Here is a 16,309-nt window from a genome sequence, read left to right as displayed (position 1 = left end):
TATTTCTTATCATATATTTTATTTCCTTATTTCGTTTCCTCGTTGTGCTCTTTTTCCCTGTTGGGCCCCTTGGGCTAATAGCATCCTGATTTTCCAACTAGGGTTGTGGCTTGACTAGCAATAATAACAATAATAATAATAATAATAATAATAATAATAATAATAATAATAATAATAATAATAATAATAGTTATTCATCATCAAAGCAACCCAGACCATTCAAATACAAGAATGAATGTCCTACAGTATCCAATCCTAAAGATACAATTATAAAAACGTTCAAAATACCATATCCCTGATAGTAGACCATGATTTTTTTTTTACCAACAGAAATATGAAAGTGGTCGTAACCGGGGGAGGAGGATACGTTGGATTTCATGTAGGTTGGGCAATTTCTCAAGGAGGACACAATGTCATACTGGTGGATTTGACACCACCAGACCCTGAATGGTATGATCTGGCACCAAAAGTTCTCTATGATGCGCTTCCAAAGGGTAAGTGATTTTTTTTTTTTTTTGAGGGGGAGGGGGGTGGCATCAGGTAACCGACTGTGTTTCGAATACAGTATCTGTACCGTTATTTTCGATCTGCTTTTCATATTTACTGCCATAATCATCAAGGGGTATTGAAACAAATACGTAAAATAGTTTTTTAAAAAATGTCACTTTTTCCTTCCCTATGTCATTCCTGAGCGGCCCCTAAACCTTTAAACACTAAAATATGTATATGAATACAAATATGTGAAGTTTTTTTGTCACTAAATGTGAAAATGACAAGAGTTACCGTTACCTATAAAATTTGTATAGATATGAAAGTAATGCATTAAAGAATCCTATAAACGCGACACAGAACAAAAAAATAAGTAAATAAATAAAAACCTCTGTAGTAGGAACCTCCTTGCTCACCAACCAACCAGTCATATAACAAGCGAAAAAAAATAATCCAGACAAATTGGTATAATTAAACACCAAGAACGAAGCCATAAAAGAGCTGGAATTAATGTTAAACCTTGAGTAAATTATGAAGCAAGCTCACAATTAGCGAGAGCATGTCGTAACAGTGCAAATTCATATGCCAAAAACAAATTGCTTCAGTGCTGCATTATATACTAAATTAACTGAAAACCCCTGTATATAATTGCCAAGAATCTGCATACGACAACTAATTCCTCCAAAGACATATGGTCTATAAGGAAAACCTGAACGTTTATTTATTTAACGCAGTTGATTTTCTCAAATATGTAGTGTATGAATTCTACCACATCCAGGTTCCCTTAAATCCCTTCATAAATTGTTCTCTGTCAGGATTTGTTAAACTTCCAACCATAGATGAAGAATATCAACCCGTATTGTATAAGACAAAGTGAAACGTAAATAATGACTTACAAATCTATTGTGAAACAAAACATTTCCTTCATTTAACCCCTTGCAACCGACCAGAATAAGATATAATTACTTCTGACATCAATCAAACAAGATTTTTTATTGCTATTATTTCCTTCCTTCATTATCAATGATGAACTTCTAGAAGAAAATTGGTAATTGCTTCGGTAATATTTTAATTAAGAGAAAATTGAGGTTTAGAAACATCTTATTAGTGTGATTACCTCTAGTCATTATATATGAGACACAGCCCCCAAGAGAAATACGAGACCGATTAGATAACTTGATCTAGATAGGGCAAATCACTATTCAATTATCTTTCATAATTTCTGAAATTGTGTGACACAGCTTTTGTTGAGAGAAGTTTAAAAAATATTTATCCACATACATACAAGAATCATATGAAGTTTCTTAAAACAGGAAAATAATAATATTAGTATGAAAGATAACATAGGACACCACACAGCACCTACAATGAAAAAAATAAAACACTAACATCCTAACATCCAAACCCAGAGTAACAATAACAAAAACAAGAGGTCTCCCCCACTCATATATCTTCTATACGGCTCCATTTTCTCTTTACTCTTTTACGCCAGATCAAATGTTCACCTCGCCACACAGCCAGGCAACTGACTTGTACATAGCGTGAAAATTAATCTACATTTCAGATTTCTGGGACGAAGAAAGTAAATGTAGTACTGGAAGTCTGCAGTATGTCCAAGCCAACATCAACGATTATTGGACCCTGAAGACTGTATTTCAAGGAGCAACGGCTGTCATTCACACAGGTTAGATAAGATACCAGCGTTTCAGATTAATTTAGGCATTACTATCGTCTGTCATAACCAAGTTCACGGTTGGTTTTCTTGACGCAAGCAACTTTTTAGCAGCAGATTCTCTCTCTCTCTCTCTCTCTCTCTCTCTCTCTCTCTCTCTCTCTCTCTCTCTCTCTCTCTCTATATATATATATATATATATATATGTGTGTGTGTGTGTGTGTGTGTGTGTGTGTGTGTGGGTGTGTGAATTAATTAATTGAGAAAGTCAATTTCTGATTAATTTAGGCATTACTATCGTCTGTCATAACCAAGTTCACGGTTGGTTTTCTTGACGAGAGCAACTTTTTAGCAGCAGATCTCTCTCTCTCTCTCTCTCTCTCTCTCTCTCTCTCTCTCTCTCTCTCTATATATATATATATATATATATATATATATATATATATATATATATATATAGTGTGTGTGTGTGTGTGTGAATTACTTAATTGAGAAAGTCAAGACATAAGACACTATTGACATGGAAGGAGGTGTAGGCCTATTGGTTTTGACAAAGAGAATATGGGATCAAATATCTTTTATCACAGTTAATGAGTTTGAAAATAAATGGAAAAATTCATGAGAAGCATTCGAATCTTAAAAAGCTTGAGATCTTTCTGGATGTTGTATTGAAACAAGACCGAAAATTACATTAGATATAAAGGAAAAGTTGAAGGGATGAGAAAATGTTGAATGAATGAAGCGTAAAATGGCTGATGTTTGCAGACATTTTGTTAATTTGGGATAGCGAAATATAACAATGATACTGGTATGAGCATCTAGAATCTTTTATAAGAGGCGAAAGTTGAAATTTAAAGGAAACCAGCTTTTTTTAGGATAACTAAAGCAGTACAGTTAAGGGTTAACGGACGAATAGTTAGCTATGATGACAGACCATTACAGATATAAGTTAGAGAAGGTATGCAATAAATATGTGCCATTTGAGCATTTATGTCAAGACTATCCAAGTTAACCCTCACATTTGGGAAAAATTATATCAAATATTACATTAATTATCTTAAATATTACAGTGGTAAAAATGATTATTCATAAAAACTATTTAATATCTTTATGAATGAAACTTTCAACATTGTTTGCAAAAAGAGTAAAATAAAGCGGTTACAAAGATTTCGTAAGTCGTAGCACAAAGTATTTTTTTAGAACAGATGGAAGCTCGTGGAGGGTAACTGAATAAAAATCAAATGTCATCCCCTCACCTTGATCAGATACTACGGAGTAGGCCCCTCTTATAAGTAACAGAATATAACTAGTCACAAAAAATAGAGTAACATAATCTTATAAGTTACATAATCTGTTAAGTAACAAATTCAGTTCAGTAACAATCTGACATGCAACAAAAATCACTTCATGTAACCTATACTTAAGCTGTCAAGATGTCCCCCGAGCTAACAACTGCACTAGATGCCAATTAATTCCTAAACTAGAATAAATTGATCTTCACACTGATCCTTCAATAGAATTATCAACGAAAGTCACCAAAGCTAGAGTTGTAATGACAAGTATAACAGACATAGACAGACAAACAGACAAACTATTTCCGACCATGCATCTACCCATGTACGATATAGTTATTAATCGTTATTGGGGGAGCGGGATTTTTCATTGAAATTTCGATATTCATTTATATACATATATATATATATATATATATATATATATATATATATATATATATATATATATATATATATATATAATATATATATGTATATATATATATATATATATATATATATATATATATATATATATATATATATATATATATATATATATCTTTTTCATGGAGTATATAGTCGTCGACTTTTTAGGAAGGGGTTATTCGCATGTCCAATTTCTACTTGTCCAAAACTAAAGCTGTATAGAAGTTAAAAATCCAAATTCTGCCATTATTATTTTTTTCCTACCAAGTTAAAATAGAGGATTATCGTAAAAGACAGTGGTTTCGTTGTCTCCTGATTATAGATGCTAAGGTTAGCATTTGCTACAATAAAACAATGAACTTTCGACTAAACAATCCCAACACAAAATAAGAGAACTCTGTATAGTACCTCAACATCCCTTTAATGTGTTTTTATTTTAACGCATACTGACAGAAAAGTTCTGTTTATGAAGGAACAAATAACAAAAGCGCATCGCCATAAAATAGATTGAGTCCGTGACACAAACTGCCAATACATTCACCATCTAAAAAGACTATCCCAAATACAACTAAAATTACCGGAACCGAGTAATCTACCGGAAAATGAGTAGCGAGACTGGGACTGTCATTCACTGCATCCAAATAATCCCACGCTATCGGATTACCAACTGTTTGCGAATAGAGGGGAAAAATGATAGAATTGTGCTCTAAATTGGAAAGATGGCTCTACAATAAATGAGAAAATACACTCTGGGACTCTTTAATCTTCATTTGACAGAATATGCTGCGAATGGATTTCCATGGAGAGTCATTCGTTTATAGCATTGATAACAAGGTTATGTTAATAAAAAAAAAAAGGTATGAACGTTTTGCTGGTATCAATTCAAAGGCTCAAAATTAAAGCACTTGATATATAAAAGCTATACCAATTTTCACAAATCATAACAGGTCCTCTTTGCAGTATTTATTCTCTCTCTCTCTCTCTCTCTCTCTCTCTCTCTCTCTCTCTCTCTCTCTCTCAGAGAGAAAGCCAAATTGATAATGCCTGAAAATACCCAAGAATGGATGAATGATTGGTAATTATCTGGCAGCATCATACCATTAACGGTCATTGATGTCGATTGGGGTATGCTTAATAAACAATCACTAACTTAAAATAAAAGAAAAAAATAACGATGAGTGACATCAACTCTGTCTTCACAAATAAAAAATAAACTGTAACCTGGAAAGACTTGAATAACTACTTTCACTGTATTGTACGCTACAATCATGAACAAAGAAAAATAGGATAATTATCAGGAAATTTTCCATACTGTGTTACATGAATGTATCAACTTTCATTCATTAGGTATAATTACTTTTTACATTGAAGTCTGGTCAATGAAGTTACAAATGATTGACAATACCAGACTCTGTCTCAAGAATTTCCGATTTTGCTGATCTGATATCAGGTGTTGGGTTGATGATATCCCAGGGCAACTCCTCTCACCCCGAGAGATCATGTTTCGGGATGTAGCACAGGAAAAATTTTCTTAAGTGTATTTGCTTACCAGACTGATAATGGAACCGGGGCGATAATCTGCACACTGAAGAGATGACAGCATGAAAGTCAGACACTTCAGAGAACGAGAGGTGTTCCTAACTCCCAAGACCTCTGAGGATGGAAAAGACTAAGTACTTCCGTTCCTGATGGGCGAACGTAAGTGTGGCAATGAGCGAAGTGTAGGCGCATTGTGTGAAGGCATATTGCTGGTGAGGAGTTTTCTCAATGATAGCATGTACACAATGTGGTATTTCAATGACTCCAAGTGTATTCAGAGCAGTTCTGTGAAGTTATCAACTTTGACTCACATGCAAGGATGAGCAGTACAGTCTCATGTCGTTAATCACTGTGTTGAAAGATCTTGATACATCAGTGTAGAACATTGAGAAGAAGCAGGTGACCAGTGCCCTATGACTCGATCAATACGATAACATGAAGAGTAGGCAAGAAGAGTCCAATGGCATGGTTTCCGAGCATGAGAAGACCGATATTGCAGAGGGATGATGTGCGTAAACTAGGAGCACGGAGGAATGGCTTCCATTATCTGTTTGATGACTGGAGCGCATACACATGGTATGAAGCATAGTCTCACCCGTACATGTGGAGTGCGTACTCGTCGAGCCTATCTGCATGGAGATCAGCCTCCATGATGGTGGTGGTATGGTGCACATGGAGAGGTATCTTGTTTAGAATGTTGAAAGGGTCTGCTTATAATTTCATGCTGTTGCTATGTGGGAAGAGCTCGTTCATTCACCACGATCCTTGTGCTGGGTTGCCATCTTCCTTGGTGGTGATATCATCTCTCAGGAACTGGAAAGATGCCGGATAACTTTATCCCAATTGAGGCTATGAGAGCTCAGTCTCGTACATGACAGAATGATGTTAACAGAAGCGCAGGCACGTGGTACATACCATCCTCCTAGTACATACCATTTTCCAGATACTATCTTCCTCACATATACGGGGAGAGATTGACTGGAGAGACAGTTACATTGATTGATCATCTCGGACAATGACTACTTCTTCGGGCGAAGTAGCAGTGCTAGGTCAAGGGCGAAGTACTGTAGCAGTGCTAGGTCAAGGGCACTGCATTGGGTAAAAGAACAATACTGTGGTTATGCGTGCCAACATTTCATCACGCTATGAGATAACTTACAATAAGCATTCCCCATGGTAAAAGACAAAACACAGGTGCAAGAGTAGTGCATAACATCCCTCTCCCAAAAGAGAGAGAGAGAGTCAAGGAAAAGGGAAAGAAAGATAGCGCCCGTCACCCCAACCAGCAGACCCCATATAAGAGGAGGGTGTACCAATGTTTCTTCCCTATATGGGAAAACTCTCAAGTATGACATCAAGCACAGGTACAAGGTATGTGGCCGAGTACACAGACACCTTCCTAATGTTGTGTGTCATGATGTCTCTTCCCGCTGAGACAACTCTTGGTACTCGCTCTGCTCCTTCATGATACACGGCGGTACTTCCTGGCCGCAGGCTGGATTGGGATCCGAAAGTACACTTCCTCAAGTCGATCTTCATCATGAAGCCTTATGGCCTGATTGCTTGCCTAACTGTGCTTGGAGTCTTCCTCCTGAACAAGGTTTGCAAAAGTATGCCAGGTCTATGACCAGCCTTCGGCTTCCAGATGTTTTCTTTAAAAAGAGCAACAACTGAAGCAGCCTGGAGAGCCGTCACTTCTCCAGAATTCGGTAACAATCCTTGGACTGTGATGAAGGTGCACTGAAGGGGCTATTGCATGTGACCTTATTTTTTATCTCATGTATATCTGGGAGTAACTTGGAGAACACAATAAAAATGTAAGCTTGTAAGCAAACTGGAGGAGGAGGTTACATGTAAATACATACGAAAGTACCACTAAGTGACTGCTTTAAGATCACAGTCAAATTGCTGAGTCCTAAATTTTAAAATGAGACTTGTCAACTCTTGTCATCAACAAGAGCATATTTCATAACTTCATTAAGTCCTCTAATGATGGAGCTTTTTTCCATCCAAAAGAAGACAATAACTCCTAAGTCAACTCGTCACTAACCTTCGACAAAGGTTAGGTTCCTCATATTTTTCCTGTGTAACTCAAGGTCTGAATAGATGCCCATACATCAGTTTCCCTCTGTCTCGAAAACTTCAGCTAATGGGTACATGCTCGCAGATACAGCTCTACTCTGTGAATCTTCAAAGACAGGCATTTTACAAGAGCCTGGCCGATATCATCGCTCGCTTCCAATAATCGAACATGAGTGCAATTCTGAACAGACATTTTGGAGGTAAGGATCAAGAAGGGCCGGTCCCAGCACCCCTTCTAGAATCAGGGATGGTTCTCAAGTTATGATCTCCCCGGAAGCTCGAGAATTGCTTCTGGTATGCGATATCTGTTCTTTGGACCTCACTGAAGTTCCAACTTTCTCAGAGACTTGAGCCCTTTGAAAAAGAGGAGGAAGGGGTTAATTGAAAACCTCCAATCCTTCGCGGCATCAGAGAACTCGTTCCGAAGGAAACCGAAGACTTTCTCCACCAGGGGCATGAGGTCAACCCAAATTCGATCGGGGGCAAATCAATAATTGTTGCAAGAAGAACATACTCTAGGCGATCTTAAGTCGCTATGCGTACAAGGATCATCTAGACAAGTAAAGAGGCACTGAAGGCCACACCTCCATAGTCAGCAAAGTCTACTGGATAGACTTACAGGCTGCAGATCCTAATTACGAATGCGGTTGGAGAGCACGCTCTAGCTCTCGTAGGTGTTAAGTTTCCTCTCAAAAGAGGATTCCCATTGTACGTTCTATCCTAGATGCGACCATTGTAGGGGTGTAGCTTGGATACACGAGAAGGAACATATAGGCAACTGGCAGTATGACGAAGCGCGTACATATATTTGCAGAGGGTAGGTATCAGAAAAAGGAGTGAAGATTGAGAATCTGTGAATACTTGCTGCTCCAGGGTGGGATAGCTCCTAACCTAACAATTTACTGTTCATTGGCTATGCGCGGTCGACTAACACACAAAGTACAAACAAATATTGTTTTTACTTGTTTTATATCACAGTAGAAGTATAGCATTAATGAATGAACACATTTCAGTAAGTCTACAGTACATTTGCACCGGTGTACTACGTACTGTACAAAGTAAGGCTACAGTACAGTATAAAACACTAGTCATCAGGACACTTACAATACTGTTGTTCCTAGCTAGTATAACACTCACTGATACTGTAGTGTATGTTACGGTAATATATGTACTGCACAGTACTCTCACTACACTACAGTTTAATTAGCTAAGCTAACACTTATATTGTACTGTAAGTGTTCACTGTTTTCGTTAGGACGACTCAATGTTTGACAAGTCACTAAACACGTATGGCCTACATTTACATATTGTAGAGTACAGTATTGTTTATGTACAGTACTGTACAGCATACAGTAACTAATAAACATGACAAATTTGGAAGTAATTCCTATTTTTCCTAATGATACAAACCTGTAACTACAGTATTTTTAGGAATTATATTTCGGCAAAGCTGGATGACTTAATACTAGGCAGGCAGTTAATTCTAATAGCCAGGCCTTCTTCATCACGAGACTCAATACTACGCAGTATTCTAGAAGTTTTATTCCAGCTGTTACCAAGTTGTGGAATGATCTTCCTAATCGGGTGGTTGAATCAGTCGAACTTCAAAAGTTCAAAGTTGGAGCAAATGCTTTTTTGTTGACCAGGCGGACATGAGTCTTTTTATAGTTTATTTATAACATATTTGTTTTTGATGTTGTTAATAGTTTATATATGACATGTCTGTTTTGACGTTGTTACTTGTTTTAGAATGATTTATTGTTAATTTGTTCTCTTCATTTATTTATTTCCTTATTTCCTTTCCTCACTGGGCTATTTTTCCCTGTTGGAGCCCCTGGGCTTATAGCATCTTGCTTTTCCAACTAGGGTTGTAGCTTGGATAGTAATAATAATAATAATAATTACCCTACCACTAGTTAGCAGGGGGGGGGGGGGAGAAAGTAGGGTAGCCAGCAGAGAGTGGAGGCCAGCTTTCCAGACTGACATAGGTGCTGTTACCCGGCCGGGGGAAGATGAAAGAAAGAAAAAGCCAGTCATTCTTTGTCATTCATCCCATACTTAACCATGGTTAAACTCTACCTTCCCCCATCTGCTACTTGTCCATCAAGGAGCTTGAGGTGTTATAAACAATTTGTTGTGTAGCCAACACAGGGACAATGGAGATCATCTCCATGTTCCTGTGGATCTCGTCTTACAGGAAGTGGACGGTGAAGGTCATTTGACGCCTTCACAAGCCCACTGACAAGGCCTGCGTAACAGGGTAGTTTTTATAAACGCAAGGGAGTACTCCTGCTCCTAACGATATGAGCTCTAGGTCTCCTCTATGAAGAGGAAGATCCGGATTCAATGCTCAGTCCGTGACCTTGTGAATCAATGCCGTGTTCTTGGTGATCCTTCTCTTGACCTTAACTGGCCTGACGAAGAGTGCTGACACTCGGGGGTGAGCTCCTGTAGTTTCCTTGAGGTAGTACCTCAAATTCTTTCCAGGTATAGTAGCCGCTAATCTGGATCATAGTCCATGCTACAAAGGACTCCCAATCCGAAGAGCTCGTTATCTGGGGTCCGAGCTGCCAGGAACAAAATACTGTACTAAAGTATAACCTGACCCATCGCCGTGAATGAGAAACGTTGAAGGTGGCCCCTGAGGTACGCCGAGTCTCTTGGCCGATGCCAACACGAGTGGGAGACCTGTCCTCAAGCTCAGGTGAAGATCTGCTGCTTGGAGTTCTAAGACATACGGGGAACCCTCAGGGATCAAAGGAAGTGAACCATGGGCCCCCTTGGAGGATGTTTCTCTTCAGACTAAGGGCAGTTAGACTCGAAACTCCCTACAAAGAGAGGTGATGCCGACGTACAGGAAATGTTAATTCCTTTCAGTGTGATGGCAAGGCTCAAGGACGACAGTGACCTTTCATCGCAGACACCGAGAGCAGCTTTCCTCCTGAAGGTAAACAAGGAACTCCACTATTGCAGGAATAGTGGCCTCACGGGGAGAAATAATCCATCCACGACCCTAACCACAGAAGACAGTACACTTGGCTTGGAAAACAGAAGCCAAAAATTTATGCCGGTATCCTAGCTTCCTCTTCACAACTTGTTATGGAAAGCAGATTCTCTGAGAGAGGAGGAGCTGGATGCGACGAGTCTTGCTGGAGGCTGAGTCTGATGGGCGAGCTGAGTCTTATAGCAAGACGAGGCTGCCAACAACGCGGCCTACTCCGAAGAGTGATGGGAGGGAACGGACAAGTCCAATTCCCCCAGAGGAATCTCCCAACACGGAGAACCACCGATGAAGGAAGTCTTTCCTAAGGACGGAAAAGAGAGACCACGTCCGTTATCGCTGTCGGCGATTCTTCCCACAAGCAAGAAGAGGCTGGAGACTCCCTCAGAAGGGGAATGAAAGAATCCAATTTCCAATGGAGGAATCCCCCAAAAGGGGAGACCAAACAGGTGATGGAAGTCATACTGATGGGCGAGGAAAACACCTAATCATCTGCTGACACTATAGGCGAATCTTCCCGAAAGTAAGACGATTGCATCTCAAGGAGATTTAATGACAGTACCATTGGGACTCTGACCAGAATTCTGAGGGTGAGTGGTACAGCATGTCCAGCCCCCTTTTCTTTGATCCATCTGAAGGGAGCGTCAAATCCAGGGAAGGCAAAATGAAGAGGTCAACTCTTCGGATGATACCCTTATCTGTCAACCTTCTCCTTAGGCCCATCTCCTGCCTGGGTCTTGTAAAGAACCAAAGAAAAGGAAGATGCATCACATTGAAACACCTGGGATCTGGCTACCCTTGAAGAGGTTGGATTCGACAGAGACCGATGTAGGCTTGACGAATCAGAGTGAAAACGGTGTCATATGAGACGTAACTACTTCTGGTGGAAAGTGCGTCTTGAAGAAAGAAGAGCTTAGAGAAGGTTTCCCTTCTGACTGGAGGTAGGTAGACTAGAAACTCCATACAAAAAAACATGATGCCGAAGTACAGGAAAGGTTAATTACTTTCAGTTTGAAGGCAACATTCAAGGACGAGCAGTGGCTTTTAATCGCTGACACCGAGAGCAGCTTTCCTCCTGAAGGTAAACAAGGAAATCCGCTATTACAGGAATAGTGGCCTCAAGGGGAGAGATAATCCGTTCACGACCATAGGCTAACCACAGAAGAGAGTACACTTCTCCTTAGGCCCACCTCCTGCTTGGGTCTTGTAAAGAACCAGAAAAAAGGAAGATGCATCATGCTGAAACACCTGGGATCTCGCTGCCCTTGAAGAAGTTGGATTTGACAAAGACCGATATGGGCTTGACGAACCAGAGTGAAAACGGTATCCTACAAGATGTAACTACTGCTGGTGGAAGGAGTGTCTCGAAGAAGGTAGAGCTATCGCCATCTTCCCCTTGGACTCGGTCGTTCTGCGGAAAACTTCTGCAGGCTGATGACGATGACGATGTCTAAGGACACCCATCTCTGATAAGGAAGTCGGGATATCTCTCTGAGAAGCTATCGAAACCGAAGCACCGATCCTTGACGTGGAATGCCTGTATGAAAAGAAAGCTTCCTTGAAGACGGAAGCGAGAGCTGATAAGGTGCACTCTTCTCAGCTCGCACAGGTAAGTTGTAATCTACCTGTGCTAGCCTGTACTGTATATCTACAGTTCTAGTAAAAGAGAGAGCTTGCCATAGCTCTAGACAATGTTTCTAATGCATGCGAGTCCCGATGGGAAGACTTGCCCTATAGAGCATTGCAAGTAGCAGAGGTAAAGCGCATGCCTCCGTCAGGCAGATAATCTCACCCGCCCCCCTCGCTAGGTGGTAGGGTGTGTAACACTGCGGAAGACTCGTCCGCTAGACTCCAGTTAGCTCAATCCCTGGAGAGAAACTCTCCTGCTTGTCTTATCCTCCAAAGGGGAATGACGAACTGTCTTCCTTTCCCTCAAGGGCAGCTAGGAAAACCAAGCCGTTGTTGAGCAATTGCACGCAGCCAGCAAAGCAGTTTCTATCTCCCAAGAGGTAGAAACAGAAGGCACAAGCTCAAGAGTGTTTGGCCTTACATAGTGAAGAACGCTATGTTATGTCCTGCAAACACAATGACGAAGGCAAGAACTGCAACCAATTGCCTCCCATAGTCATCAAGCTCCAAAAAGCTGGGCTCCGATGAACTGGAGCAGGATATGGACGAATCCAGTGCCCTTCGGTGAAATCCCTGGGGGGGGGGGGGGGGGAGTGGAGACCACACAAGAGAAGGTCGTTTCTCCCGCGGTTGGGAAGGTCAATCAACCCCTTTTGCCCATATTGGTAAATCTCCTCACAGGCAAGAGGACTCCTAAGCTGAGGGTGGCAAAGGGAAGCTCTTCCTTGGGAGGGAAAGCTGCCCAACACCTGGTGAAGGATGACTTTCCTTCGGAGGGGAAGGTTGTCCAACACCTGGAAGCAGACCTCTTGGCAGCTCAACTTCATAAACTGTCCTTGGGACACAGTCAAAGCTAGTCCTAGGTGTCACTCCGGAGGGATTGCCCAACAAGTCACTTTGAGGAGTACTTGTCAGCTACTGATCACGCCCGCCCACCGAAGCTGACCGAATGTTGGGGCTAGCAGGTGCCGAGATCAAGACGGTTGATTACGTGTGATACTGCTTTGATCCTCGACCTACCAAGTCTCGAGGGAGAAGATGGGAATCAACCTTTGGGAAGGATGTTTGCTCCTGTTGTGTACCCAACCGCTAGACCTCCTGTAACCTTTCCTTGCATGGGTAACCTGCGAGCTCCAAGGAGGCCCTGAGCAAATAAACAGCCTCATCAGAAAGCGACTCCCCTATGGCGGTGACCAGCGATGCTTCGGGCAGGTAAGGTTGTCCCTGGAGTCATATGGGCACCAATCATCAACATAACGAGGTCAAGCCAACGAAGTTTGATGGAGAGGTTTCTCCCCTTTCGAGGTTGACCTTGAAGGGAAGAATCCCTCTTAGCTTCTTCTTCCGTGACCTGTTAAATCTCATCCACTGGGAGGGCAACCACTCCCAACACACCTGTCATGAAAGCGCCTGCAATGGCTACCTTCATTGCTAGGACAAATCGGCATGATAAAGATCCCCACGGGCAGTCATATCTGTAAAAGGAAAAGATTAGAAAGGAAATTTTTAGCTTTTTAGCCCAGTTATATTTGGTTGTAACAGGGGAGTAAGATAATGTCTGTATACCACTGAGCTGAAATAAAATGTGACGGTCTAATCCCGCTAAGCCCCTTAACCAACTATCGAAGGGTAGTTACACCTCGCAACAGCTTTAACAGCTGGTTTCAGATATCGCCAAAATAATACTCCTACGTAAAGACCATGAGGTTTGTATATACTGTAGTGCCAGAGCAAAGGAAAGTTTGCAACTGGGGCACAAAAACATCCTGCCAAAACAAGAGCACAAAAGAGAATTTAGACGATTACAGCAAGGATGAAAAAAAATTGAAAATTCATTTCCAAAGGAAAACTGTTAGCAACGAAAGATATACAGTACATAAAGTGAATCTGAAAGAAAAGTGTTGAGAGGTTATGAATATGTTTCATCATGTAACCGGACAGTGTTAGTGTTAATACTGTAGATGACGTTGCTCACCCGGAAGTCAGACAAATCGCAAAATTATCACAAAATCATGTACCACTTACAGGATCATTACGAGCTTGCAAAGAATGTTTACTGTAATCGTGAGTGAAGCGAGTCACGACAAAGCAAAGACTAATTTAGAGAAGTAATGGTAAATAATAGGTAATTATATTATACCGTAATTCAATTTCATAAAAATGCATGAACCATACATTTTTCCAACTGATTATTGTATTTCATGCATTTTTGACTATCATCGATGGAGCAAAACAATCTTTTTTTTTTTTTTTTGGTGATTACCCACCCAAAAACCCAATATTTCCCACTGATATCCACCATCACTATTTTATATAGGGAGATGAGAAAAAGGGTGGTTTGCGCCAATATGACAAATTCGGAGATAATTTGTATTTTTCCTAACCATACAAACCTTGGCTATTTACATAGGGTATTACTTTCGGCGTAGCTGAATGACGAGCCATTAGATTTTTAACGAGGGTTAACTACCCTCTCGCTAGTTAGTGAGGGGGTAGGGGAGGGTAGCTAGCTACCCCTCCCCCCTCACACACCGGTGAACTGATTCACTTCGCTTAGAGGTAGGACTTCACGGGGGACAGGGCTGGCGGGCAAATATGTGTAAATAGCTAAGGTTTGTATGGTTAGGAAAAATACAAATTATCTCCGAATTTGTCATTTGTTCCGTAACCGAAATACAAACCACGCTATTTACACAGGGTGACTTAACCCTTAGGTAGGGTGGAAAGTCCCAGCCTTACTGGCTTTGGCTTTTGCCCGGGGACTCAGAATCCGAGTGAGTAGCACTCGAGAAAAGGAGTCCCTGCACCTCGCAAATTCCTTGCTCCGCAAGGAATGTGCGGCCTACATAAGCTTGTGTGTGAAGGAATGAAGTGTGACTCGTCCTAGGAAGTTGACCTGAAGTCCTTTAGATGGAATTCTAGGCTAGGACATTCCCAATACCACCTCGTCAGGGTATGGGGGACGCGACAGTATTACATTAATACTAGGAACACAAGGAAGCATGGTTTACCTGCAGTGGTTTGAGGTCAGCTATGCAGAGAACCCAGGATGCTGCTTTCCCCAAGAGAGGGGAGGATGAAGAAAAGAGTAAGGGCCAGACATACTTTTTCATTCATGCAGTCTAAAACCGGGTAACAATGCCCTCAACCCTCTGCTACCTGTCCATTAAGGAGCCTGAGGTTAGACCAGCTGTTGTGCAGCCACCACAGGGCCGATAGAGAAAGTATCGAGACTCCTGTGGGTCACGTCCTGCAGGTAGTGGGCTGTGAAGGTCGTTTGACGCTTCCAGACCCCAGTTAGTAGAACTTGCGTCACAGAGAAGTTTCTCTTGAATGCCAGGGACGTTGCGATGCCTCTGACATCGTATGCTCTAGGGCGACGTGACGGAGGAGGGTCTGGATTCAGGGCATAATGGATGACCCTTCGAATCCAAGCTGAGATGGTATTCTTGGTGACCCTCCTCTTCATCCTTCCTGTGCTCACAAACAGGGCTTGCACGCGAGGACGAACTACAGCTGTTATTTTAAGATAACGCCTCAGACTCCTTACTGGGCATAGTAGGAGATGGTCTGGGTCATCTGTTACAGAACGAAGACTTAAAATCCTGAAGGAGTCGAACCGTGGGTCAGGAACTCCAGGATTTTGAGTCTTAGCTACAAACTCAAGGACGAACCTGAACGTTAACTCCCCCATCCCCTTGAATGGGCAACGTCGTACGAGAGACCATGAAGTTCACTGACACGCTTGGCTGAAGCCAGGGCGAGCAGGAACACCGTCTTCCAAGTCAGGTGACGATCAGAAGCCTGGCGTAATGGTTCGAACAGGGGTCTCTTAAGAGCCCTGAGAACCCGAACCACGTTCCATGGAGGAGGTCTCACTTCCGACTGAGGGCAGGTAAGTTCGTAGCTTCGTATGAGCAAAGAAAGTTCCAGCGAGAAAGAAATGTCTATTCCTTTCAGCCTGAAGGCCAGGCTTAAGGCTGAGCGATAGCCTTTCACCGCCGAGACCGAAAGGCGCATTTCCTCCCGCAAATATACAAGAAACTCCGCTATTGCTGGAATAGTGGCATCGAGGGGAGAGGTACCCCTCCCACGACACCAACCACAGAAGACTCTCCACTTCGCCTGGTAGACCCCTGCAGATGACTTTCGCAGGTGTCGAGACATCCTCTCCGCAACTTGTTGCGAAAAGCC

General features: G+C 41.6%; 1 protein-coding gene across 1 annotated transcript in view; it reads left to right on the top strand.

Moving 5' to 3' along the window:
* Nucleotides 1-334: 334 nt before the first annotated feature.
* LOC137658168 (short-chain dehydrogenase/reductase family 42E member 1-like) overlaps nucleotides 335-16,309 on the top strand; it is a 36,255-nt gene continuing 20,280 nt past the window's right edge. The window contains exons 1-2 of the mRNA XM_068392848.1: nucleotides 335-494; nucleotides 2,054-2,173. Coding sequence (XP_068248949.1) covers nucleotides 335-494; nucleotides 2,054-2,173 — 280 coding nt within the window. The remainder of the gene's footprint in view (nucleotides 495-2,053; nucleotides 2,174-16,309) is intronic.

The sequence above is a fragment of the Palaemon carinicauda genome, chromosome 19 (assembly GCF_036898095.1).
Source record: "Palaemon carinicauda isolate YSFRI2023 chromosome 19, ASM3689809v2, whole genome shotgun sequence".
NCBI lineage: Eukaryota > Metazoa > Arthropoda > Malacostraca > Decapoda > Palaemonidae > Palaemon > Palaemon carinicauda.
This window is presented reverse-complemented; position numbering and strand designations above follow the sequence as displayed.